General features: G+C 57.1%; 1 protein-coding gene across 1 annotated transcript; it reads left to right on the plus strand.

The window, feature by feature from the left end:
- The first annotated feature begins 1,060 nt into the window (after positions 1 to 1,060).
- LOC144947594 (leptin receptor overlapping transcript-like 1) lies at positions 1,061 to 16,790 on the plus strand. The gene is made up of 4 exons (XM_078876805.1): positions 1,061 to 1,141; positions 11,366 to 11,441; positions 14,082 to 14,271; positions 14,979 to 16,790. Exons 1-4 carry the CDS (start codon positions 1,126 to 1,128, stop codon positions 15,093 to 15,095), a joined length of 399 nt encoding a protein of 132 aa, XP_078732931.1. The 5' UTR covers positions 1,061 to 1,125; the 3' UTR covers positions 15,096 to 16,790.
- The last annotated feature ends 10,574 nt before the right edge of the window (positions 16,791 to 27,364 follow it).

Below are 27,364 nucleotides of genomic sequence, written 5' to 3' on the forward strand. Positions count from 1 at the left end.
TCAGTGGCGATGTCTACACACTGCACCAGCTACTCATTTGAGGCTGAGTCGACCTTGGGGAGGCCCAGAACCGGTTTAGATAATCGTCATTGGTGTTGGCCGTGAGTGGGAATCGAACTTGGGTCACCATACCCCACCACTACCAACAGTATCCCACCACGAAGGGGCCGTCCATAAATGACGTCACGCACCTAGGGGGGGGGAGGTCAGACATTTGTGACGATGTGTGACGAGGGGGGGGGGAGTTTGAGAAATGTGACGTCACATCAAAATGCGCAACTTTAAATAAATATAGACGACACGTTCCACTTAATTAAATAGACTTTTTAATAAATGTTTTCTCCTACAACATCAGAGTGCAACGCCACATAAAATACGTACTACAATGACAATAGTTTAAAATCGTCCAAAATCGCGTGACGTCATTTATGGACGGCCCCTAATGTTGTTCCTGTGGATGCATTTTTTTCCCTCTCCCGCAGAAGTATCCGTGACACGTGCGATCTCCCAGCGCGGCACTTTTTAATGATGGGGGGGCAATAGTTTTTATAGTTATCAATTTGTGTGTGTGTATATCACCTCCGCAGTATACGTGGGTACACACGACAGCTGTTAAAGCGGTGTGTTCCATGCGGTGGGGTAAGATGTGGGTAGGAAGGCGAGGCTGGAGGAGGAGGGGGGGGTATAGGACGGAACTAAGGACTAACCATTGTTTTCTGTCCGACTCGCCAACCCTGGGGTTGCCACCCGTCCGGCTTTTTCCGGGACAAGTCCCGTACGATGGCATACAGGAATATAATCGCCGTTGTTTTTTCTAACACCGAAACGCGGCGGCGCTTGCGTTGAACTTTGTTGTGGTTGTTGCTCAGCGAACTGCACGGTGCTGAGCGCACGCGGGCCGATTTAACAAACCAAAAATAACTCGTCCGCGTTTTGTTGCGACGGGACGGGTGGAGATGGTGATGGTAGTGGTAGTGGTGGAAGGTGGCAACAGCGCACTGCTCTTACCCCCCCCCCGTCTCTCACCGCCAGCGCTCCGTCTCCTCCCGGACGTGCGTCACGGCGCTCCCAGCGAGCGCTCCTCGCTCTCCACTCGAGCGGTGCAGCACCACCACCAGCACCACCATGGCCGGAGTCAAAGGTATTTGTCGGTGTTGGGGGGGGGGGCGCGGGGAGGGGGGGGGCTAAGCGCGGGAGGGGGGGTGAGCGCGGGGGGGGGGGGTGAGCGCGGGGGGGGGGGGTGAGCGCGGGTTTTGGGGGGGCGCGTGGGGTGGGGGGCGCTTGTGTCTCACAGAGAGAAGAGACGACGATGTTTTGGGGGGCTGCAGAAGGAGAGGGATGCGGGCGTGTGGGGGGGGGGGGGCTATCCACCCATCGCTGTGGGTGGGGTTGACGGATCACGCGACGATCGCAGGAGCGACCCACCGCGCTGTGGCAAGTCGACAAAGGGGGGGGGCGGGGTTTGGTCACTGTCGGCGTGGCTTTTGACAGCTCGGAACAGCTGATCGCACGTAACGGGGGTTTTCTTTTTCTCTCGTCCGCTGCGAGAGAAGGGGACAACCGGTGGGAGATGGAGCGATGAACTCTCTGTGTGAGTGTGTGGGTAGTAAGTGGCGGCGGCGGTGGCTTGGGAAGGCCTTCGTCCAGCAGTGGATTGACCATGGCTGATGACGATGATGGCGTTTCCCCCCCCCACTTCTCTCGGGGTGTGGCGCTTCGGGAAGATGTTCAGAGTCAGCGCCGCGATTTGGAGTAGCAGAGCGAGGTTTTGATCGCCTCGCTGCTCTGCCCCTTTGTTTTGTATCGCTTGTGGAGGAGGGGGGGTGGTTGTTGTTTTTCTTCCGAAAGTTTTGGCCGCTCTACGTTCGCCTGTGTGAATGCCGTCTGTAATGCAGGGTGCTTCCCAAAACAATGTTACCCTTCTGAGAATTTGCAACAATATCACGAGAAATTTGCCTCCTCCGGGCTTTGGAGACCACCGGGAGAAGATTCCAGGCAATGCGTTGACAACGATGGCGAACGAGTGGAGACTCTTTAACTTTTCGAAGCTATTAACATTACATTTGTTTTTCGATTTAAAGCTTTCGTGACTGCAGGGATTCATCTTCTTGGTTCTTTCGGTAAAGTCACGTAGAAGGGAAGTAATAAAATAATAAAAATAAATCCAAATAAAACATAAAATAATTGTATTTTATGATGTTATATTTTCATTATTTTATTATTTCCCTTCTACGTGACTTTACCGAAAGAACCAAGAAGATTACGTTATCATGTTACCGTGTAGTATTATCCGTTCTTTTAACATTAAAAACGATAGTTGCATATGAGTGTTAACATTTATTTTGGAGCACCCGTATATGTATGACACGGTTTGCTCAGCACAAAGGGCCATGGCGCCAAGTGACCAGCAACTAACAGCGCTGTTCAAAGTTGTGAATTGTGTTGCGTGCTTCGAAGAACTTTGGTCGATGAGACGACGACGATGATGATGATGGGAGGAGGAGGGATGACGTGCGGTGTGGTGAGTGGGTGGGTGAGTGGGTTGGTGAGTGGGTGAGTGGGTGGGTGGGTGAGTTATTGGGTGAGTGAGTGGGTGAGTGGGTGATTGGGTGGGTGAGTTATTGGGTGAGTGGGTGGGTGAGTTCTTGGGTGAGTGGGTGGGTGAGTGGGTGGGTGAATGGGTGGGTGAGTGGGTCGGTGAGTTATTGGGTGAGTGGGTGGGTGAGTTATTGGGTGAGTGGGTGGGTGGGTTAGTGGATGGGTGAGTGGGTGGGTGGGTGAGTTATTGGGTGAGTGGGTGTGTTGGTGAGAATGGTGCTGGCCCACCCACCCCCTTGTGTGCCCTGCCGGCCTCCATGTGCTCGATAAACAGCACTTACCCCAACGATGTATTAGGCCTACACGGGGGATCTTTGTCTTTGTAGTTACGGTGTAGCGGTTCGCGCGCTGCGCTACGAACCCGGCCACCCAAGTTCGATTCCCGCTCACGGCCAACACCAGTGACGATCATCGGAAACCGGTGCGCTGTGTAAAAATCGCCACTAGGGAGACAAAGGCCGCCGGGCGTGGTGTTGGCCACCCACCCCCTCGCGTGCCACAGTGCCGGCCTTCATCGGTGCTCGCTAACAGCACTTGCCCCAACGGTCTGTGAAGGCTACACGGGTGGGGATGTCGCCTTGCGTGCGGATTGGGAAGCGTAGGTTGATCGATTCGCATCGATTGCCCCGTGATGACCATCGCTGCGGCATTCGTTTGGACAGAATGCGAAACACGAACCCGTGCCCCCCCAGAGTCACGTGACACGGTCATCGCCACCGTCGTCATTTCGCCAAAACCGTTTGTTGATGAAACAAAGAAACGGGAAACGCGCGCGAATTGTGTTTTAAGTAACTAATACTGGTAGGAACCTCCTGGTTACACCAGCCCACAGGGGATTATTGTGTCCGTCGTGCAGGGAGGGGCTGGGTGGGGAGGGAGGGGCTGGGTGGTGAGGGTGGGGAGGGGCTGGGTGGGGAGGGTGGGGAGGGTGGGGCTGGGTGGGTGGGGAGTGAGGGGCTGGTCACCCCGTGGTGCCCTTATAAAACTCAACGTTTAACCTACTCACGCCGGCTTGTGCCCGCCCTCACAGTCGGGCATATTTGCGGAATACACCACGCCGCCGTTGACCCTGGCTATTGACTGAGCAACCCAACGTTCCTACCAGCTCCCTCCGCAGGAATGTGTTTATATATTTTTCTCCGTGGATTACAGAACATAGGTAAGGTTATAAGAACGTATTTTGTGTTTATATCAGAGAACCAAGCAGGGGCGGTTTCTTCATTAGGGCGATTGGGCGACGCACCACCAATGTCATTCAACCACAGAGTCACGCTAGCCGTCACTGTCAGCCTCTGGATATAGTCCAATCAGCGTCATGTTACGTTCTGTGGAGTACCGCCTCTTTTTGGGCGATTTCCCTCCGGCTGAGAATCGCCCAGAGTGGCCCCATAGACTTACATTCAAAGATGTTTTTTTTCGAACGGCGGGCGCTGCAATGCATTCTCTATGGCTTCCGGGAGGGCTCGCACTAACGTGCTTACGTCATCATACGTAAGCACGTTGCATCCAACAATATTATTTGTCGCCACCTAGTGGAATCTTTAATAAAAGAAACTGAGTGGATTGTATTAATAGTGAGTATAGAAACATACAAGATGTATTGTAAGAGTCACTTTATTTTTCATTTATATTAAAGAAGTAAAGTTGTCTTTACATGCTTAAGCTGTTAATTTATCCTTTGCATGGGTGGACTTTATCCTTATCAATCATCCAAACATTTGCCCCCCGAGAGATTTTGCAGGAGCCGCCACTGGAACCAAGGCCGTAATTATAATATATATTGGGACACACACACATCCCCCCCCCCATATTCAAATATGCTCCAAATGTCCCGCCCCATAATATTGCTATAAAATAGATTTCTGTTGATATGATTGTGGTTATGGTTGTACTTTATGAATCCCTAATCTCTGCCATTACAAGCAATGAAACAAGAAAAGGTAAAAAAGAAAAAAAACAGAGCAATGTAATACAATACACTCTTAGACATTATTGTAAAAAAGGTCCCTCCTATGTGTTAGTGCATTTTTAAATATTTTAGGCAGGAAATTCGTTTTCAAATTTAGATTTTTTTTTTTCTGAGGGTGGGGGAAGATTTGGTCCCCCCCAATGTTAACTCCATGGCTACGGCCTTGCAGAGAACATCAGTCTAAGGGGTAGAAGGGGCAGGAGGCGTCGTGATGGTCACGAACCACGACAGGAGAGGCACCCCCCCCCCCCCGCGAGAGGACGTCTAGCGGGGAGACGGAGCGGCGGAATCGGCTCGGCTAGAGAGGCGGCCTCGATGCGCATTGTCCAATGGCACAGACCCACGTATCGCTAGAGCCCCCCCCCACGTATCGCTAGAGCCCCCTCCCCCACGTGTCGCTAGAGCCCCCCCCCCACGTGACGATAGAGCCCCCCCCCCCACGTATCGCTAGAGCCCCCCCCCACGTATCGCTAGAGCCCCCTCCCCCACGTGTCGCTAGAGCCCCCCCCCCACGTGACGATAGAGCCCCCCCCCCACGTGTCGCTAGAGCCCCCCCCCCACGTGTCGATTGAGCCCCCCCCCCACGTGTCGCTAGAGCCCCCCCCCCCACGTGTCGCTAGAGCCCCCCCCCCCACGTGTCGCTAGAGCCCCCCCCCCCCCACGTGTCGCTAGAGCCCCCCCCCCCACGTGTCGCTAGAGCCCCCCCCCCCACGTGTCGCTAGAGCCCCCCCCCCCACGTGTCGATTGAGCCCCCCCCCCCACGTGTCTCTGGAGCCCCCCCCCACGTGACGCTAGAGCCCCCCCCCACGTGTCTCTGGAGCCCCCCCCCACGTGACGCTAGAGCCCCCGCCCCCCCCCCCCCACGTGTCGCTAGAGCCCCCCCCCCACGTGACGCTGGAGCCCCCCCCCCCCACGTGCTTGTCGACACCACCGGCAACCCACCCTGGACAACGCTGCCTGGCCACTGGGGGCTGCATTGGCGGGGGGGTGGAGGGGGGGGGCTGCGTTGGGGGGGGGGTGGTAGAGGCGGGGCTTTGGAGGGGGGGCGGGGCGGTGAAAGGGGGCGGAGCGATTGTCACATTCTCGCGATCTCCACCCCCCCGTTACCTGCATCACAGCCACACAGCGGTGGCTTTGATGGGAAGAATCGCCCGCATTGGGGGTGGGGGGGGGGGTCCTTCCCGGGGGGCCCTCCCGTCGCGTCTCGCCCGCCCCGTGCACAGTGGGAGACCCCCTAGAGACCCTTAGAGACCCCCCCCCACCCAACCACCACCACCACCCACCCCACCCTCCTCTCCCATGAGAGACCCCCAGTTGATTGAGCAGCGAGAAGGGGACCCTGAGCCCGTGCAACACAATGGGCGGCCTTGAAGACCCCCTTGGGGGGGGAGGGGGGCAGAGCAGTGGGGGGAGGAGGGAAACCCCCGAAGTTAAACAAGGGGGTACTTTGTTCCCGGTCTGGGCGTTTGGGTGACGTGACCCTGGGTGGTGAGTGCCCCTCACAAGGTCCCCTTTGTACCCCCTTCTCTCGCCCCCCCTACCAACTCCCCCCCCCCCATTCCTACGACAACTCACAACAATCCCCCCTTACACGTCATCAGCGATTGGTGGTTCTGCAATTGCGGGCAGGCCACGTGCGTGCAAAGAATGCGCGTGTGTGTGTGTACAACACGTGTGTGTGTGTGTACAACACGTGTGTGTGTAGTACACGTGTGTATGTGTACACGTGTGTGTGTGTACAACACGTGTGTGTGTGTAGTACACGTGTGTGTGTGTGTGTGTACAACACGTGTGTGTGTGTACAACACGTGTGTGTGTAGTACACGTGTGTATGTGTACACGTGTGTGTGTACAACACGTGTGTGTGTGTACAACACGTGTGTGTGTGTACAACACGTGTGTGTGTGTACAACACGTGTGTGTGTGTGTACACCATGCGTGTGTGTACAACACGTGTGTGTACAACACGTGTGTGTGTGTGTACAACACGTGTGTGTGTGTACAACACGTGTGTGTGTACAACACGTGTGTGTGTGTGTGTACACTATGCGTGTGTGTGTGTACAACACGCGTGTGTGTACAACACGTGCGTGTGTGTACACGTGTGTGTGCGCGCGTAGCAAGGCTCGACGCATCTGGCGGTAACACTTGACAGATGCGTTGAGGGTTGTGGTGGTGGCTGCTGACGACGACGACGATGTTACAGTGTCCACTTGTAACATCGTCGGTGTCCGCTTCACTCTCGGTGAGAGGGGGCGAATGAGTGGCGCGGGGAGGAAGGAACAGAGGAGCGGGTAGTCAGCAGCAGCAGCTGCCACGCGATGATCCGGCAACAACAATTGCCGACATCGGTGCGTTGTCGGCCAATTCATGAGCGTTTGCACGCGGGGGAGGAAACCGGAGCACGCGGAGAAAACACACGCGGTGCGAGGGGGAAACACGCTATCCCTTGCAGATGTAACAGGCGGAGTCCACATTTTTGTTGTTGCTTTTTTCCCGGAGAGCCAGGGTACGGCTCCTCCACGACGCACACGGCGCGGGAGTGTCGCAACATCTGTGCGGTGATCCACCAACCCTCGCGGCGATGGATCACAGGCCACGTGCAGCGTAGCCACCGCCACCACCGCCACCGCCACCACCACCGCCGCCGCCACCGCCACCACCACCACCACCACCACCACCGCCGCCACCGCCACCACCACCACCACCACCGCCACCACCACCACCGCCACCACCACCAACACCGCCACCGCCACCACCGCCACCACCGCCACCACCACCACCACCGCCGCCACCACCACCGCCACCACCGCCGCCACCGCCACCACCACCACCACCAACACCACCGCCGTCACCACCACCGCCACCACCGCCGCCACCGCCACCACCGCCACCGCCACCACCATCACCGCCACCCGCCACCACCGCCAACACCACCGCCGCCACCGCCACCACCGCCACCGCCACCACCGCCACCACCACCACCGCCACCACCACCAACACCACCGCCGCCACCACCGCCGCCGCCGCCACCGCCACCACCACCACCGCCGCCGCCACCACCACCACCGCCACCACCACCGCCACCACCGCCACCACCGCCACCACCGCCACCACCACCGCCACCACCATCACCACCGCCGCCACCGCTACCCGCCACCACCGCCACCGCCATCACCACCGCGATCCGCCACCACCACCACCACCGCCACCACCGCCACCGCCGCCACCACCACCACCGCCACCACTACCACCACCGCCGCCACCACCGCCACCACCACCACCGCCCGCCTGTGCCTCTCCTCGTGCTGCCAACTTATTTTTGTCGTCACATTCACCCCCGCAAGGCTGCGGAAGGCCGAGATGCATTTAGTTTTTTTCCGATTTAAAGCTTTCGTGACTGCAGGGATTCATCTTCTTGGTTCTTTCGGTAAAGTCACGTAGAAGGGAGATAATAAAATAATAAAAATAAAACATAATAAAATATTAAAATGTATTATTTTATTATGTTTTATTTTTTGCGTCAACTAAATGCATCTTCTTGGTTCTTTCGGTAAAGTTACGTAGAAGGGAGATAATAAAATAATGAAAATAAAACATAATAAAATATTAAAATGTATTATTTATTAAAAATATTAAAATATATTCTTTTATTATGTTTTATTTTTATTATTTTATTATCTCCCTTTTACGTGACTTTACCGAAAGAACCAAGAAGAAGATGCATTTAGTTGACGCGAAGTCGTTTGAGCCATTCCCAGCCAAGACGTAGTCGGGATTTCCGTCTTTGTGGCCGACTTCCACGCTGGTCAAGTCGAGGTGGGAGTGACCCACACTCGACCCCACCGTACGCGACCCGGACACCGACAAACGCTGCTGCCCCCTGCACAGAACGCGCGGCCGCGAGTCTCAGCGGTAGAGCGAGCAGTCTCGCGATGTTGCCGAGATCAATCCCCGATTTGTGGCGTGACTCAGCCCATCATCGCCCCTACGGCGTCGATAAAACGATTACCGCTTTGGGGGGAAGTCAACAGTGGCTGTCCTGTGGAACGACTCGAACCCGTCATAGGAATGTGGACTTTCAGGAGATGAACACTGCTTCTGAATGCTCTTTGAGCAGGATATTTGCTTGGGGGTTTTTTTTCTTCCTGCTAATCGCGTTTGTACCTTGGCACAAACCCTGGCTTTGAGTTCCATTCACCAGCGCATGGTTTGCTGCGGTGTCCGTTGCGCCGACCATACTTCACCACACCCTGTGCCGGGTTGTTGAAGCTCGGCTAAGGGGGGGGGGGGGGGTGATGGTGACGGTGACGGACTGCGTTGGCTTTGGCAGTCTTTGTCGCCTGTCCGTGCGCTCTGCCGCGCGGGTGCTAAGTTTAGACTGAACAGGGAGTCTCATTCAGCCGGGTCTGGCCTTGGTGAACGCGGAGATCTCCGCTGGCACGAGCCGGGTACGCAGCGCGGAATTCGTTTTTTTTCCCCTGCGACTTTGACGGAAAAACTAAAAATTTCCACGACCCATCGCGGTGAAAGCGCTCCCTCTTTACAAATATTTAGTGAAATAAACAAACAAAAAAAATCTAAATTGGTGTTCAAAATATTCCACCGGAAAAAGAAAACCGAGTCTCGCGACTCCCCGGGGAGGCTTCTCGCGGGGACACAGAGGGCCGCTCACTCAGCCAGGGCAGCCTGGACGGGAGGTGGTGGGGGGGGGGGGCGGAAGCGGCGGTTTGCCCCGGGCCCCGCACAGAAGGGGGTCCCTGTACAGGCCCGGTTTGTCTCGCCATTGAATAAGGGGTGGGGGGGGGGGGGCCCACGTGGCACCTGGCCCCACTGGGCCTCCACGAACCTCTGGGTGGGCCTGACTGGGGGCGGTCGTGATTTAGCTGCGTCGGTTGAAAGGTTCCGGGGGGGTGGGGTGGGGGCGGGGAGGGTCTTTGACCATACTTCCCCACTCTGGTCAGTGGCTCACGTCACGTCTACCCGGTGTGCCGCAGCTGTTCGCGTCTACGGGGCACGCCCGAGCCTTAGCGAATGATTTAGAATCATACTCTTAGGTTTTTTCGGTAAAGTCACGTAAGTAAAAAAAGAAAATGAAAAATTACTGAAAGTAATAATATAAATAAAATAAAAATAAAATAAAAAATGATTTATTATTTTATTGGATTTCTATTATTTTAGTAATCTTTTATTTTTTTTTCTACCTACGTGACTTTACCCAAAAAACCCAAGAGTATGAATTCTTGCAGACACGAAAGCTTCAAATCTAGAATTTAGAATCATCGTCGTCGTCGTCGTGAGACACGGCCTATCCACTGCTGGATGAAGGCCTCCTCCGCACACTGTCGCCATGCTTCGCACTCCTGCGCGCTAGCTGATCCCAGGCACCCACATGGAGCAGCAGCAGCAGTAGCAGTAGCAGCAGGAGTAGCAGCAGGCGTAGCAGCAGGAGCAGCAGCAGCATCAGCAGCAGTAGCAGTAGCAGCAGGAGGAGCAGCAGCAGTAGCAGCAGCATCATCAGCAGCAGTAGCAGCAGCAGGAGCAGCAGCAGCAGCAGCAGGAGCAGCAGCAGCAGCAGCAGCAGGAGCAGCAGCAGCAGCAGCAGCAGGAGGAGCAGCAGCAGCAGCAGGAGCAGCAGGAGGACCCCTTCCTGACATTGGTCCATGGGGACTCTGCGTGGCTCTCCCCGCGGTGCGTTCCTGGCCCAGAGGCCCCGCGGACTTTCACCCCCACGGCGGTCGCCTTGGGGCCGTTGTTGTGTTCAATAAAAAAATTGTAATAATCACCGAGGGCCACACCTAGCAATCTCCCGAGGCCATTGACAGACGGTGACGCGAGCTTCTTGTTGACCCGCTCCCCGTGACACGATGCCTTTCACCTCCCATAAATAAACCGCGGTGATCAAAAAAAAATTGACGGTAAACACGAGCCGCTGACTTAGATTCTCGTTGGGGGGGGGTTTGGGGGGGGGGGGTTGACTCGGCCCATCATCAATCCCTCGGGGGGGGGGGAGGGTGTCTATAAAATACCTACCACTTTACTCGCCCCCCCGTCAGAGTAATGTGGAATTTCCACCGCTGGCTCTGCGTTGCCGTACACAGGAGAGGAGCAGCAATGCCTCAATGCTCACTCGAGCGCGACGTTGATAAATCGTCGTCATTGTCGTTGTTGTTTAGCCAGGACAGCCTCGCTGGGTCTCGTGACCAACTTTTCACCGCAGGGTTGCAATGAATGCTGTTGCTGCTGCCGCTACTGCTGCTGTGTGGGATTCATATCGGGTAGTGGGGGTCCGTCCGTGGCTGTGCCGGGCGCCACGGCCTCCTCGCGGTGCCGAGTTCGCTCGGGGCTCGTGCACGGGATGCGCTGTCCTGTCTGTGCATCTATGTAGGGGAGCGGCGGTGCAGCGGTTAGCGCTACGCTGCACCACGAACCCGGCGACCCGAGTTCCATTCCTGCTCACGACCAACACCAGTGACGATTATTTGAATCGGTTCTTGGCCTCCCCTAGGTCGACTCAAATGAGTACCTGGGGCGGTGTGTAAACATCGCCACTGGGGAGACAAAGACGGCCGGGCGTGGTTCTGGCCACCCACCCCCTCGTCAGTTGTGCCGGCCTTCACAGGTGCTCGCTCACAGCACTTGTCCCAACAGTCTGTTCAGGCTATACGGCGGATCGATCCTTGTTTTTTTTTGCGTCTGCGTCAAACTTCTTTTGCACCGTACGTAGCCGGCCGCGGCTGGTCGGAGTTGCGCCACATGGTGACGAGGCGGGTGCCGATGGTCGTGTCTCCCCTCCAGCGTTGCTGGGGTTGTCCCTCGGAGGAGCCGTCGGACTCATGTTCCTCATGCTGGCCTGCGGACTTCCCCAGTACAAGTGAGTGCGCTCGCCTCCTCATCCTCCCCACATCATCATCATCAGCAGCAGCCATGACCTTATCCACGGCCGGATAAAAATCCCGTGCCGTTTGGAGTCCTCGCAGCGCCTCCCGCACCACCAGCCGATTCCGTTGCCTCCCATCTCCGGCGATGGACGCGTTCCCAAATCGTTGTGCTGCTGCTCTGTGATGACTCTCGACCGTCGGCCGTGGGTCCCTTCGAGCCGAGATGCGTCCCGGCCCGAGCCACGCCGAAGTCCAGACGATGTCACACCAGCGTGGGGATGTCACCCAACATCCCGCGGCGTTCTTTGTGATGTAACACCCCCCCCAAACCCACCCTCCACCCCGGCCTTGTGTCCCGCGCAAATACGCCATCATATTTTTATTATTATTACGTGACCTTTCATGCCAGTAGCCAAAATATAACAATAAGTTTTGCTCTTTCTGGCAAGAAAACAGTTGTGTTAAGATGTTAAATCACCAAACAGAATCCTTGCTCAAGGAATCCTGTCTGCATCAACCACGCGTACTTGTGGCGAACGTGCACACAAAAAAACATGCTCTGCCGATATATATTGTCCTTGAAACTGATTGGTCCGCACCAAGTTTTGCTGGCTGGCTGGTTGGAAAGACATGGGGACGGAGGAACGGTCGCGTCCGAAGGACGTTGCTGGCTTCAGGTGAAACTCAAAAGAGATTTAACTTGGCGGTTGTTGTGACGGCGGCAGAGAAGTTCCACCGGGTGGCACGGTGAGAGAAGTTCCAACCGTCACCACCGAGTGGCCCAGTGAGAGAAGTTCCAACCGTCACCACCGGGTGGCCCGGTGAGAGAAGTTCCAACCGTCACCACCGAGTGACGCGGTGAGAGAAGTTCCAACCGTCCCCACCGGGTGGCCCAGTGAGAGAAGTTCCAACCGTCACCACCGAGTGGCCCGGTGAGAGAAGTTCCAACCGTCACCACCGGGTGGCCCGGTGAGAGAAGTTCCAACCGTCACCACCGAGTGGCCCGGTGAGAGAAGTTCCAACCGTCACCACCGGGTGGCCCGGTGAGAGAAGTTCCAACCGTCACCACCGGGTGGCCCGGTGAGAGAAGTTCCAACCGTCACCACCGAGTGACGCAGTGAGAGAAGTTCCAACCGTCACCACCGGGTGGCCCGGTGAGAGAAGTTCCAATCGTCACCACCGGGTGGCCCGGTGAGAGAAGTTCCAACCGTCACCACTGAGTGGCGCAGTGAGAGAAGTTCCAACCGTCACCACCGGGTGGCGCGGTGAGAGACGTTCCAACCGTCACCACCGAGTGGCCCAGTGAGAGAAGTTCCAACCGTCACCACCGGGTGGCCCGGTGAGAGAAGTTCCAACCGTCACCACCGAGTGGCCCAGTGAGAGAAGTTCCAACCGTCACCACCGAGTGGCCCGGTAAGAGAAGTTCCAACCGTCACCACCGAGTGGCCCGGTGAGAGAAGTTCCAACCGTCACCACCGAGTGACGCGGTGAGAGAAGTTCCAACCGTCACCACCGAGTGGCCCAGTGAGAGAAGTTCCAACCGTCACCACCGAGTGGCCCGGTGAGAGAAGTTCCAACCGTCACCACCGAGTGGCCCAGTGAGAGAAGTTCCAACCGTCACCACCGGGTGGCCCGGTGAGAGAAGTTCCAACCGTCACCACCGAGTGGCCCGGTGAGAGAAGTTCCAACCGTCACCACCGAGTGACGCGGTGAAAGAAGTTCTAACCGTCACCACCGAGTGGCCCAGTGAGAGAAGTTCCAACCGTCACCACCGAGTGGCCCAGTGAGAGAAGTTCCAACCATCACCACCGAGTGGCCCGGTGAGAGAAGTTCCAACCGTCACCACCGAGTGGCCCGGTGAGAGAAGTTCCAACCGTCACCACCGAGTGGCCCGGTGAGAGAAGTTCCAACCGTCACCACCGAGTGGCCCGGTGAGAGAAGTTCCAACCGTCACCACCGAGTGGCCCGGTGAGAGAAGTTCCAACCGTCACCACCGAGTGGCGCAGTGAGGCCATGATGGGGTCAGACTGTGAAGGTCAGAACCCTGTCCCTGCACGTGAGAACGTTCAGCAGTATTTGGTTGGACGCAAGGACCGGGCTTCGGCGTCCCCCAGTTTTCTCTGGTGGGCGGGGGTTCCTGGCGCTTGGTGGAGCTCAAGAGTCATGGGGGTGGGGGGGGATTGGGGAACCCACGTGGTGTGTGCGTTGTTGACGGTGGTGTCATAACAACATCATCATCGTCGTCGTCAGCACCATTACAGCCATCATCGATCATATACCTTTGATAATATTGCGATAGTGTTACCTGCCTTATCATCATGTGCAATAATTTGCCTTCATCACCATCATCATATTTCGTCGGTTCAAAAATATAAAATCAAAGTCGCCGACCAAACCCAAAGAGTCCAGCTTGACTCTTTTTTTTCTCGAGCCTCGCCCAATCACACTGCGGGTGCCCAGACCCCCACGACACCCTCCACACATTGGCCGCGCGCCCCCCAACCCTGGACCCCGTCGCACGAATGTGGAATTTCCGCCACCCGCACGTCGCAATTCCAGACGACGCGGGCTCTTACCGCCCCCTCCTCCCCACCTTCCCCTCTGCCCCCCCCCCCTCTGTGCCCACTACGCAGCTCCTACTGGCCGCTGTTCGTGCTGCTCTTCTACGCGCTGGCGCCCGTGCCGTGCTGCGCCGCGCGCCGCTTGTCTGGCGACGCCGACACGAGCAGCAGCAGCTTCGGCGCCGAGCTGGGGCTCTTCTTCACCACGGGGGTCGTGGTGTCGGCGTTCGGCCTCCCCGCGGTGCTGGCGCACGTCGGCACGGTGACTGGGCGCACGCCGCACCTGCATCAGAAGCAGCGGCAGTAGCAGTAGCAGTGGCATCAGAAGGGGCAGCGGTGGCGGCAGTATCGGAAGTAGTAGCAGTGCCAGCAGTAGGAAAAGTAGCAGCAGCAGCGGCAGCAAAAGTAGCGACAGCAGTATCAGAAGTAGCAGCAGCAGCAGTGCCAGCAGTATCAGAAGTAGCAGCAGTATCAGAAGTAGCAGCAGTATCAGAAGTAGCAGCAGCAGCAGTGCCAGCAGTATCAGAAGTAGCAGCAGTATCAGAAGTAGCAACAGCAGCAGTGCCAGCAGTATCAGAAGTAGCAGCAGTGGCAGCAGTAGGCAGCGGCAGGAGCAGCAGCGGCGTCTCTTCTTATTTTCCCAGGAGAGCCTCGCCGCATGCATCACGCGTTGTCGCGCGTTGTCACGTGGGTCACGCGGGTCACGCGGGTCACGTGGGTCACGTGGGTCACGCGAGCCGGCGAGCGGCCGAGCGGCTCCACGCGTGGTCACCGTAACCGCGTGCGCACGGCGGCGGCAGCAGCAGCAGCGGTCCACCTGCCGCTAAACGATGCCCACAAATCTCCGCGACCTTTTCGCATTTTCCAAATCCGCACGTGTCCGGCGGTAATAAAAATAAACATTTCCCCTCCTCCCCAACCCCGCCCCCGCACGGTCTGCTAACTCTGACCCCGTGACCCTCTCCGCAGATCGCGTGGGGCGCGTGCGCCCTCGTCCTGGCGGCGGACGTCGTCATCTTCTCCACCATCCTCGCCTTCTTCCTCGTCTTCGGCCGCGGCGACGACGCCGGCTGGAGCTCCTGGTGACCCCCCCCCACCCCCCACCGCCCTCCGCGTCCCGCCAGGCGCTGGCGGCGGCGGCGCCGACGGCTGCCCGGCAAACTTCAGCATCTCCGGGGTGCGCCTGAAGATGGTTCTGATCGGCCGAAGACGGTCATCATCGACGTGATAAATACGTGCTCTTCTTCTGAAGATGTCTGTAATCTTCGGAAGACCGACATCATTTGTATCTGAATCAGACCCTTGTTATCATCAGCTCTAACCAAAGGTAATCTTTTTCTAGATGAGGATTCTACGGAAAGCATCAACGGCAACAACAGCGACTTCAATTCACCAAGTCGTTGCGGCCACCCGTCCCGGAATTGGCCTCTGTGCCCGGCCGGGAGGGATCGGCTGTGTCCCGGGGTCCCGTGCCGGTGTTGTTCCGGTGTTGTGCCGGTGTTGTGCCGGGGCTCTCCGGCGGAACGCTCGCCCGCCGTGTTGTCGGTGACCCGACCCGAACGCCGACTGAGAATCCGCGCGCGTTTTGGCCTCTGGTGGGAAAAGGCGGCATCTCCTCCAGTAGCTTTCCGGCAGTGAAGCGCTTCGTGTGGGTGTGGTGGGGGGCGGCACGGGGGGGGGGCTTTAGGGACACGCGGGAGAGAGGAAAACGTGCGACAACCGTGGCACAGTCCGCCACGACGCACCAAGAGATGTCCCGCGCCACCCCCCCGCAACCTCTGACCCCTGTCAAATCGACCACCCCCCACCCCTCTCTGAGCAGCCCCGCCGTCTGGGCCACCGCTCGAGATCCGTGAACCCCGGCGCAGTCGCACCGCCTGCGCGCTCGCTGGCCCCGGCGCCTCTGGGTTCGCGAGTGATTCGCTCGCCGCGCCGGTGAGATCCTGGGCACGTGCTGCGCTGCTGCTGCTGCTGCTGCGTGTGTGTGCGTGCGTGCGTGTGCGTATCTTCGTCTGTTTGTGTTGGGGAGCGGTGGCGCAGTTGTAAGCGCGCTGCGCTCGCAAGCCGGCGGCCCGAGTTCTATTCCCGCTCACAGCCGATACCAGCGACAGCCTCCCCCCTAGGTCGACTCGGCATGAATACCTTGCGCGATGCATAAACATCGCCACTCGGTGATGTTGCAATTGCCCCCAGGCTACACGTGGGGGGTGGGGGACCTTTTGCGTGTGGATGGGGGCCACACAGCGCTCGCTTTGCATGGAATGTGCGTGGCCTCGCCCTGGAGCGATGCCTTCCTCCGTGTCCCCCTCCCCCCACCTGGGTCGGTATGGAGGAGCAGTCACGGGGTCCAACTGGTGGGGGGGAGAGATGGGGGGGTCTGTCCCCTCTCTTCCTTCCCTTTACCAATTAAACAAACAATTAAACGTCTCCCCCCCCCATCACCGCCACCTCTACCCCGCCCGTCGACTCCACGTGGCCACCGCCACTGCTACCCGGGCGCGATGTCTCGCACCGCGGACTCGTGCCCCCCCCCCCTCCCCCCGGGGGTTCGCGTCGCTCGCTCCGCGTTTTTCCGCAGGCACGATGTCCGACGTTCCGCCGCGCGCGTGCCCGGGACCTTCTTCAGTTGCGTTTCTGCCCACGCGGCCGTGGCGTCTCACACCCCCCCCCCCTCCCCCCCATCGCGGTATCGCTGATCCCTCGCTGTCCATCGTGTGGTTGCTGCTGCTGCTGCCGCTGCTGCGTTTGAAGAATACAACACGCTGCTTCTTCTTCACGGTGGACCGGCTCCGTTTTGATTTTCTTCCGTCCGGCCTGCACCGCGCCACACCGCGGCCCCTGCCGCAGGAGCCCCGGGGGTCAACTGCGAGGCTGGTTCAACGGTAACTGCTAACCGGTAACCGTTAACTGTCTCCACGATCAGTTACCGGGTCAGAAAGCCAGTGGACTTCAAATCGTGGATCAAACTGATTCAAGAAATGTCCCCCCCCCTACCCCCCCTACCCCCCCCTACCCCCCCCCCCCCACATTGTTTCAGAGTTTGATTTTAACCGTGCTGCCCACGGTGGCCAGGAGATGTTAACTACCTCGCCTGGCATACAGGAGGTCGTGGGTTCTATCCCGACTCTGACGCCTGCTGCATATTTGGAGTTTGCGTGTCTCTCATCATCATCATCGTCACGCTGGCCAGCAGATGTTAACTACCTCGCCTGGTATACAGGAGGTCGTGGGTTCCATCCCGACCCTGACGCCTGTTGCATATTTGGAGTTTGCGTGTCTCTCTCTCATCATCACGGTGGCCAGGAGATGTTAACTACCTCGCCTGGTATACAGGAGGTCGTGGGTTCCATCCCGACCCTGATGCCTGTTGCATATTTGGAGTTTGCGTGTCTCTCTCTCATCATCACGGTGGCCAGGAGATGTTAACCACCTCGCCTGGTACACAGGAGGTCGTGGGTTCCATATCGACCCTGACGCCTGTTGTATATTTGGAGTTTGCGTGTCTCTCTCCCCGTGGTCACGTGGATTTTTTCCGGGTCCCTCCGGTCCCTCCCTCCCCCCGTCCCCACTCCACATCTAGAATCAACGTCACGCGTTTAGAACATTTGGTTACTGCCATAAATGTCCACGCGGTGATAAGCCCCGAAGTTGAGTAATCGTTGGTGAGCCCAAGGTCGCTTCTGAACGAGAGCTGCCTTATCTGGTCAAATAAAAAAAAAAGTTCATGTAGTTTTAGTTTAGCCTCGGGCTCACGGTGGCAGCCGTGATGGACAACTCTGCAGGGCTTGTGAGCAGAGGTCGCAAACGGGTTTTGATTCCTTACCCGTACCCGGCCGCACCAGGGTCGCAAACGGGTACCCGTACCCGGCCGCACCAGGGTCGCAAACGGGTACCCGTACCCGGCCGTACCCGTACCCTACCCGTATCCGGCCGGGTACGGGTAGGGTACGGGTATCGGGTACCTGATTGCGACCTCTGGGATGAAGCCATGTTGCAGGCGCGGGTGGGTTGATTCTAGGAACTTGAATTGTGAGAAGAGACAAGACGTTGGGAAATGAGTGACAAACGGTTACTCACCAGTGACTCACGGCCTACCCGTACCCGTACCTGGCCGCACCAGGGTCGCAAACGGGTACCCGGCCGGGTACGGGTAGCCGGGTATCGGGTAGGGTACGGGTATCGGGTACCCGGTTGCGACCTCTGCTTGTGAGTAAACAACCTTGTGCGGTTTGCAGAAGTGGATGTCGACCAGAGAGTCGGCGGCGGTGGTGGTGGTGGTGGTGCATCGAGATGAGAGAAGATGATTTCCATAATGGAGGTTTTCGCATGGGTTAGATCGCGTAAATATATAAATGTGTCGTTAAACCCACCACCACCCGACACAGCCAACTAGCGAAGGTTGTCACGTGAACAGAACGTGGCCAATTCGTCACTAGTACAGCACTAGTGTGTAGTGTAGTGTATAGTGTAGTGTGTAGTGTAGTGTATAGTGTAGTGTATAGTGTAGTGTATAGTGTAGTGTATGTGTAGTATACTAGTACAGCACGAGGGGAGAGGGAGGGGGAGGGGAGAGGGGGGGGGATAGGGGGGGGAGAGGGGGGAGGGAGGGGGAAAGGAGAGGGAGGGGGAGGGGGAAAGGAGAGGGAGGGGGAGGGAGAAGGGGAGGGAGAGTGAGGGGGGAGTGAGGGGGGAGAGGCAGAAGGGGAGGGAGAGGGGGAATGAGGGGGAAGTGAGGGGGGAGGGGTACTCCCCATGACGCGGCAGCATTGCTGTGGACACGTGGCCAACTGACTCGTCACCACCGCCACCGTGGAGACTCTCAATCAGTGCGACATCAATCGACACAGAACAGCATCGGAAGCGCGGAACGGACACGTAGACATCCCATCGGCCGCACGGCCTCAATGCAAGTCAAAACTCTGGACCGGTTTCGCCATCCAGTGTCTCATCAGCGAAGTCAGTCCTTGCTTCAGCCATTGGTCCAGCACAAGCGAAACTCTGGCACGGTTTCGCCATCCAGTGTCTCATCAGCGAAGTCAGTCCCAAGGGGGCATTGCACACCTATATAAACAGGTGACGAAGTGCGTTCAGTGGGAGTGTAGGAATGTGGTTATTCTGCCCAGACCACTGCCGAGACATTGAGGAAGCTCGGTTTGAAATCCTCTCAGCCCCGGTTTTCTCTCGGTAGGTTTGCGAGATATGCCGGCGTGGTCACGCCCGAGTTGCGTTTGATTGGGGCCCCCAGGAGCTGTTGTGGATTAGAGGGTGGGCCCCACCTCCTCGCTTGGGCCTCACATTCGGTGACCCCTACCCTTACCACCGCTCTCACCTCCCCCCCCTGACGATGCCAATCACATCCCACACCGCTGTGATTGCCTTTTGGTCCCAGGGAATTCTGTTGACGAGAGTTGTGGCTTTGGCGCGTGGCAGGAAACGGAGGCGTTTGCTCGTCCGGCATGTGGGACTCTGCCGGGCACGGCGGACATTCTGATGTCACGTGTAACAGCAGCAGCAGCAATCTGGTTCAGGAGCGAGATCATTCCAACGCCGAGGTCTGCCGGCCACGATGAATTTCCGGCAGGAGGAGAGAGAGAGACGGCGAGGATTTCACCACAAATCTGGCTTTCGCATGATGAAGCTAGTGGTAATTACTGGCGAAAGGTAGAACTCCAGATTGTAAATGTTGTGGCTTCGCTCTCCAACACACCGGTTAGTGCCGTACTCGTGACGAATTGGCCACGTTCCGTTCACGTGACGAACCTTTCTCATTGGCTGTGCCGGGCGGGTGGCGGTTTTAACGACACTTTTATATATTTACGCACTAAACCCCCCCATAAAAAACCTGTTTTATGGACGACCTCGTGTAGTTTCTATATTTCTGCTCCCTACGGCAGTGGCTCCGAGTCGCGTTTCATCTGCACGAGTCTCTACCAGCGAGCGCCCCGGAAAATATCAAAGGTGACAAATAAAGCCACCGGCGATGCTGCCGCCACAGCGGTGCAATGGCTGGGATCACACTGGACTCAACACAGCTCTTTTTAAAGCTTTCGTGACTGCAGGGATTCATCTTCTTGGTTCTTTCGGTAAAGTCACGTAGAAGGAAATAATAAAATAATAAAAATAAAACATAATAAAAGAATATATTATTATATTATTTTATTATGTTTTATTTTTATTATAATAAAATAAAGCATAATAAAAAAATCGATTAGCATATTATTTTTGATTTATTATTTGTATTATTTTATTATATTAGTTTATTATGGTTGATTTTTATTATTTTATTATTTCCCTTCTACGTGACTTTACCGAAAGAACCAAGAAGATCAACACAGCTCGTCGATTGGCAGGTCGCGTGCGATGGATGGGTGGGTGGGTACACGCGCCTCTTCTAAGGGCGTCTTGCCAGTGTGGATGAGAGGGGCCCAAATACCCCCTGGCACCTCCATCCCAAGCGGAGGAGGCCCCCTTCCGCCAGCGGCGAGGTGAGCGCGCAATCGCAGGGCAGGTCCAACGCCCCCGCGATGGCCCTTTGTGTACTCTGTAGCCGAATACTGTGCACCAGCGTTGACCACACGTCGTCACCACTCGACCTGTTGATGTCCAACTGAACGCTGGAGCCCTCCAGTTGACCCCAACACCCTTAAGTTGACCCCAACACCCTGGCTGACCGTGGGGTCAAAAATCTCTCTCCCACCCCACCGCCACTTCGCTGCAACCCTCCGAGAAGTTCTGCAAACCCAGGAAGAGAGTCGCCTTCCCGTTCACCAGGACCTCAATAACGTCCCTCGTCATCGCTTGAAGTCACGCAAACCCATGCGCTTAACCTTCAGCGATGTGAGTTCAACCTCAATGAAGCGTGCAGAGCTGAATGGAGTTCAAAATAATTTGCAAATAAACACCTTGTGAAATGCTCGACACGGAAAGCCCCCTTTGTTTAGATCTTCCCCGAAGCACATGGTCCACCCTAAACCGCACCCGCACAAACCACAGCGGAGGCGGATACCTGACGATGCACAAATAGAAAATGTAAAACTCTCCAGCAGCGTGCGACTGCCGGCATCCAGAACAGACCTACACACATGGAACGACGCAATGCCCCAACCCGCAAATACGAAGGAGACGTCACAGCTATGATACACTACTCCGCTGTACCTGACGCCGTTATCCACGCTTGAACGCCTGAATGTGACATTGTAGTTGTTGCTCTGCGTGTACATCAGCAGCCGTACAAGAAGAAGAAGATTGGGTCCCGCGGTGCATGCCGGCTCTAGGCGATGGGGCAGCGACGTTTGCCCAGCGGTGTAGCGCGGCTCGACGCAGAGGTTCACGGTTCGAATCCAGCAGCCGCCCTGGCCAATGCCGCGTTGTGTATTGACCATCGAGTCCACGCCAGCTGCCTGGTCGTTAACGATCCCACGACGTCGTTCGCAAGAGTCGGCCACTGCATGCGGGCGTCACGGTAAAAACGAAATAATGCCGATGTGACATCACACCGCAGATTACTCGACCGGGATACGCACGGTAGCAATTCTTTCCCACCCCCCCACCCTACTGCCACAATGTGGTAATACCCTCACAAAAAAGGTTTTTGGGTTCTATCGTGTAAGTATAAATGTGTCGTAACCCTCCACCACCCGACACAGTAAGGTGTGTCACGTCAACCAAACGTGCCAATTAGTAAGGAACTCCAGCCCACCGGTGTGTTGGAGAGTAAATCCACGGATTATAAATGTTCACAAATTGTAAATGTTGTGGATTTACTCTCCAACACATCGGTGGGCTGAAGCAGTAACTCACTGGCGCGTTTTGTGTACGTGACAAACCTTGCTGGCTGTGTCGGGTGGTGGAGGGTTACGACACATTTATACTGAATGCGATCTAACCCAAAAACCTTTATATTGGTAGGAACCTCCTGGTTATACCAGCCCACAGGGGAGTATTGTGTCTGTCCGTCCGTCGTGCATCCAAAAATGGGAGGGGTGGGGTGGAGAGGGGAGGGTGGGGAGGGGCTGGGTGGGGAGGGTGGGGCTGGGTGGGGGGTGGGAGGGGTGGGGCTGGGTGAGGAGGAGCTGGTTACCCCGTGGTGCCCTTATAAACTCAACGTTTCACCTACTCACGCCGGCTTGTGCCCGCCCTCACAGTCGGGCATATTTGCGGAATACACCACGCCGCCGTTGACCCTGGCCATTGACCGAGCAACCCAACGTTCCTACCAGCTCCCTCCGCAGGAATGTGTTTTATGAATACTATTGGTCGCGGAAGCCCACGTGTTCAACTGCCGATACCCTTCCTGGAAAAAAATAGTCACGAGACCCACTTGGTAGTGCTCAATAATGACGAGAGCTCGCTCGTAAAAGGTGACCTCACACAGCCACGAGCACGAGGTCACTCTGGCACATTCAGCCCGAGTCCATTCAAAGTGGGGCTTTGTCAGTGATCCCCCCGACGACTGCGGGACTTTGTGTAGATGCCACTTGGGCGGCAGGCGAGGCGATCGTAGAATGTGAATGCGTGCTCCTAGACTCGAGCACGCACGCGGACACATTGCGTACAGACCCAGAGACTGCGCATCGTGATCCATGGGCTTACGTAGAGAACCAATTACATCGAGGCCAATGGATTCACATGCAACACCCATAGACGTACACAGGGAAAAATAGACTCGCCTAGAGCATCGTAGAGAGCACAGAAGCAATCAGACTCGTAGAGACCCGCAGACTCTCCGTTGTACTGTCATTCTATTGGGACGTGTCAGTTAACGATGGTGATGGGACTGAGATCACCAACTCACTACAGGGTTCATACTCTTTGGTTCTTTCGGTAAAGCCACGCAGGTAGGAAAATAAATAATAGATCACTGTGATCTAAATAATAGATCACTGTGATCTATTATTTATTTTCCTACCTACCTACGTGACTTTACCGAAAGAATCAAAGAGTATGAATTCCTGCGGTCACGAAAGCTTTAAATCAAGATCACGACAGGGTTGTGGGTCTCTGTGGGTTTCGAGGTCCATGTGTCTTTTGTGTGAATCACTGGTGGCCGGGCTGAGACCATCAACTCACTACACACTGAGAAACACGTTGAATCAAAGGTTGATTCAATTCTGGGGATCAATTCATTGATCGGCCTCCCCCTAATATCACCCCGAGGGCTTTTGCGGTTGCGGTGAACGTCGCGTGCGGTGCCAATTCCGATTGCCGCCGGCGAGGACGCAGAGCGGGGATAGAGAGAGATAACGAAATAGCTTCTCAGCTCGGGCGGTTGGGGGGACTTTACTCGCGAGATAAACTTCTGATTCTGACCTCGATTGTTCGCGCATGCGGGGACATTGGCCCGGCTTGGCAGGTTGCCTCAGGAGTACCCACACCCGGCTTGCATCCGTCTCAGATCACCATTGATCGCCCGTGTTGTACGCACTCGTCTCGAGATGGTTTATTTCATTAAGGTGCCACGTGCTCACACTCGGACAGACGGAGACACCCACTGCAAGAGTCCCGAGTTTCCCGCGCATCTCCCTTATATACGGTCCGAGGCCACGCCCCCATTCCCGAAGCTTCTCGCTGGTTCTAGACCGCTCGCTCTAGCAGCAGACTCCACCGTCCTCTTCCGTCACCTGGCTCCGCTCCTATTTTCGATCATTCCCGCAGCCACCAGTCCATTTGTACTGCAAGCTGACTCCCCTGTCATTACCTCCCGTGGCCACTAGTCCATTCGCGCTGGAGGCTGACTCCCCCTGTCATTACCTCCCGTGGCCACTAGTCCATTCGCACTGCAGGCTGACTCCCCTGTCATTACCTCCCGTGGCCACTAGTCTACTCACACTGCAGGCTGACTCCCCTGTCATTACCTCCCGTGGCCACTAGTCCATTCGCGCTGCAGGCTGACTCCCCTGTCATTCCACATGTATGTAGAACTTCTTTCGCACCGCACGTAGCCATCCAACCGTGCTAAGCAAATAGCCCATGCGCCCGAACAGGTATGCATGTCAGTCACACCGAGGCGGCAAGGATGTCGTAGGTTCCGATGTATTAACGCGTTCAATGCCGAGTGAATTACATTGACAATCCCACTCGATTCCAGTGGATATCGCATAATTCGTTGCTATAGAGGAATTGTAGCCACAAGAGTGATGCGGACCTTGGGTGGTGGTGACAGGTGACCCATCTGGTTTGGCCTTCACCGTCTCACAGGCCCTCGAGTGCCCAGTGGCCAGAAACAACCACCCACCTGTAACAGCCGCTATGCACATCTCACAACTTGTGACACCAGTGAGCCTCACCCGTGCATCACCTATGCACCTCCCCCCTCCCCGCTCCTCGCCTGTAACACCCGCGACTATCACTGCGACGCCTGCACGCCTCGCCTGTGACACTTGGGATTCATCGGTGACGCTCGCCCGCCCGGTGCGACACGAAGAGGAGAAGCCGGGACAATGCGAATCGCGAGGGGCACGTGGTCGGCATGACGCACGCCGCCGAGGGCGGCACGTGACGCAAGCAGCGTGGGGAATGTTGTCATTGTTACCGTGATTTTATTTAAGACTCAGTTGCGAAAGACAGGAGCGAAGGGTGAAAAAATGTACAAACGGCCAGTAACAAACAGGCACGTTTCACACGGGTGAACGCGCCTCTCCTTGAATTGAGCCAAAGCGATGTCATTGCGGGAGCTTGGGAAGAGAGGCGGCGATGACGGGAGGGAGGGGATTCCAGAGTGGAGTGTGGGGGCAGAAAGAGAAGCGAAATGCAGTGTGGCGACTGGGTGGGCGAGTGTGTGAGTGGGTGGGGGAGTGTGTGAGTAGGTGGGGGAGTGTGTGAGTAGGTGGGGGAGTGTGTGGCTGACTGGGTGGGCGAGTGTGTGAGTGGGTGGGGGAGTGTGTGAGTGGGTGGGGGAGTATGTGAGTAGGTGGGGGAGTGTGTGGCTGACTGGGTGGGCGAGTGTGTGAGTGGGTGGGCGAGTGTGTGAGTGGGTGGGCGAGTGTGTGAGTAGGTGGGGGAGTGTGTGAGTGGGTGGGGGAGTGTGTGGCTGAGTGGGTGGGCGAGTGTGTGAGTGGGTGGGGGAGTGTGTGAGTGGGTGGGGGAGTGTGTGAGTAGGTGGGGGAGTGTGTGAGTGGGTGGGCGAGTGTGTGAGTAGGTGGGGGAGTGTGTGAGTATGTGGGGGAGTGTGTGAGTAGGTGGGGGAGTGTGTGAGTGGGTGGGGGAGTGTGTGAGTGGGTGGGCGAGTGTGTGAGTAGGTGGGGGAGTGCGTGAGTGGGTGGGCGAGTGTGTGAGTAGGTGGGGGAGTGTGTGAGTGGGTGGGCGAGTGTGTGAGTAGGTGGGGGAGTGTGTGAGTGGGTGGGCGAGTGTGTGAGTAGGTGGGGGAGTGTGTGAGTAGGTGGGCGAGTGTGTGAGTAGGTGGGGGAGTGTGTGAGTGGGTGGGCGAGTGTGTGAGTAGGTGGGGGAGTGTGTGAGTGGGTGGGCAAGTGTGTGAGTAGGTGGGGGAGTGTGTGAGTAGGTGGGGGAGTGTGTGAGTAGGTGGGGGAGTGTGTGAGTAGGTGGGGGAGTGTGTGAGTGGGTGGGCAAAAGTGTGTGAGTAGGTGGGGGAGTGTGTGAGTGGGTGGGGGAGTGTGTGAGTAGGTGGGGGAGTGTGTGAGTGGGTGGGCGAGTGTGTGAGTAGGTGGGGGAGTGTGTGAGTGGGTGGGCGAGTGTGTGAGTAGGTGGGGGAGTGTGTGAGTGGGTGGGGGAGTGTGTGAGTAGGTGGGGGAGTGTGTGAGTGGGTGGGGGAGTGTGTGAGTAGGTGGGGGAGTGTGTGAGTGGGTGGGCGAGTGTGTGAGTAGGTGGGGGAGTGTGTGAGTGGGTGGGCGAGTGTGTGAGTAGGTGGGGGAGTGTGTGAGTGGGTGGGGGGGGTGTGTGAGTAGGTGGGGGAGTGTGTGAGTGGGTGGGGGAGTGTGTGAGTAGGTGGGGGAGTGTTTGAGTAGGTGGGGGAGTGTGTGAGTGGGTGGGGGGGTGTGTGAGTGGGTGGGGGAGTGTGTGGCTGAGTGGGTGGGCGAGTGTGTGAGTAGGTGGGGGAGTGTGTGAGTAGGTGGGGGAGTGTGTCAGTGGGTGGGCGAGTGTGTGAGTAGGTGGGGGAGTGTGTGAGTGGGTGGGCGAGTGTGTGATGAGGTGGGGGAGTGTGTGAGTAGGTGGGGGAGTGTGTGAGTGGGTGGGCGAATGTGTGAGTAGGTGGGGGAGTGTGTGAGTGGGTGGGCGAGTGTGTGAGTAGGTGGGGGAGTGTGTGAGTGGGTGGGCGAGTGTGTGAGTAGGTGGGGGAGTGTGTGAGTGGGTGGGCGAGTGTGTGAGTAGGTGGGGGAGTGTGTGAGTGGGTGGGCGAGTGTGTGAGTAGGTGGGGGAGTGTGTGAGTAGGTGGGGGAGTGTGTGAGTGGGTGGGCGAGTGTGTGAGTAGGTGGGGGAGTGTGTGAGTGGGTGGGCGAGTGTGTGACTAGGTGGGGGAGTGTGTGAGTGGGTGGGCGAGTGTGTGAGTAGGTGGGGGAGTGTGTGAGTGGGTGGGCGAGTGTGTGAGTAGGTGGAGGAGTGTGTGAGTGGGTGGGCGAGTGTGTGAGTAGGTGGGGGAGTGTGTGAGTGGGTGGGCGAGTGTGTGAGTAGGTGGGGGAGTGTGTGAGTGGGTGGGCGAGTGTGTGAGTAGGTGGGGGAGTGTGTGAGTGGGTGGGCGAGTGTGTGAGTAGGTGGGGGAGTGTGTGAGTGGGTGGGCGAGTGTGTGAGTAGGTGGAGGAGTGTGTGAGTGGGTGGGCGAGTGTGTGAGTAGGTGGGGGAGTGTGTGAGTGGGTGGGCGAGTTTGTGAGTAGGTGGGGGAGTGTGTGAGTGGGTGGGGGAGTGTGTGGCTGAGTGGGTGGGCGAGTGTGTGAGTAGGTGGGGGAGTGTGTGAGTGGGTGGGGGAGTGTGTGGCTGAGTGGGTGGGGGAGTGTGTGAGCGGGGTGGGGGGTCACTGTGTGAGTGGGTGGGTGACTGAGTGGATTAGTGACTGTGTGAGTGGGTGGGTGAGTGGGTGAGTGGTTGGGTGACTGAGTGGATTGGTGACCGTGTGAGTGGGTGAGTGAGTGAGTGGGTGAGTGGGTGGGTGAGTAGGTGAGTGGGTGAGTAGGTAAGTGTGTGAGCTGGTGGGTGACTGTGTGAGTGAGTGGGCGAGTGTGTGGCTGAGTGTGTGAGCGGGGGGGGGGGGGGGTGACTGAGTGGATGAGTGACTGTGTGAGTGGGTGGGTGAGTAGATGAGTGGGTGGGTGGGTAGGCGAGTGGGTGGGTGAGTAGGTACGTGTGTGAACTGGTGGATGACTGTGAGTGTGTTAGTAGGTGAGTGGGTGGGTGACTGTGTGAGTGGG

The sequence above is a fragment of the Lampetra fluviatilis genome, chromosome 46, assembly GCF_964198595.1.
Source record: "Lampetra fluviatilis chromosome 46, kcLamFluv1.1, whole genome shotgun sequence".
Classification (NCBI taxonomy): Eukaryota; Metazoa; Chordata; class Hyperoartia; order Petromyzontiformes; family Petromyzontidae; genus Lampetra; species Lampetra fluviatilis.

What these genes read in the sequence shown, in the direction of transcription:
- LOC144947594 (XM_078876805.1), top strand. An exon ending in TGCGGACTTCCCCAGTACAA is followed by an intron (nt 11,442 to 14,081) that starts GTGAGTGCGCTC and finishes CCCACTACGCAG; the next exon opens with CTCCTACTGGCCGCTGTTCG. An exon ending in TGCTGGCGCACGTCGGCACG is followed by an intron (nt 14,272 to 14,978) that starts GTGACTGGGCGC and finishes CCCTCTCCGCAG; the next exon opens with ATCGCGTGGGGCGCGTGCGC.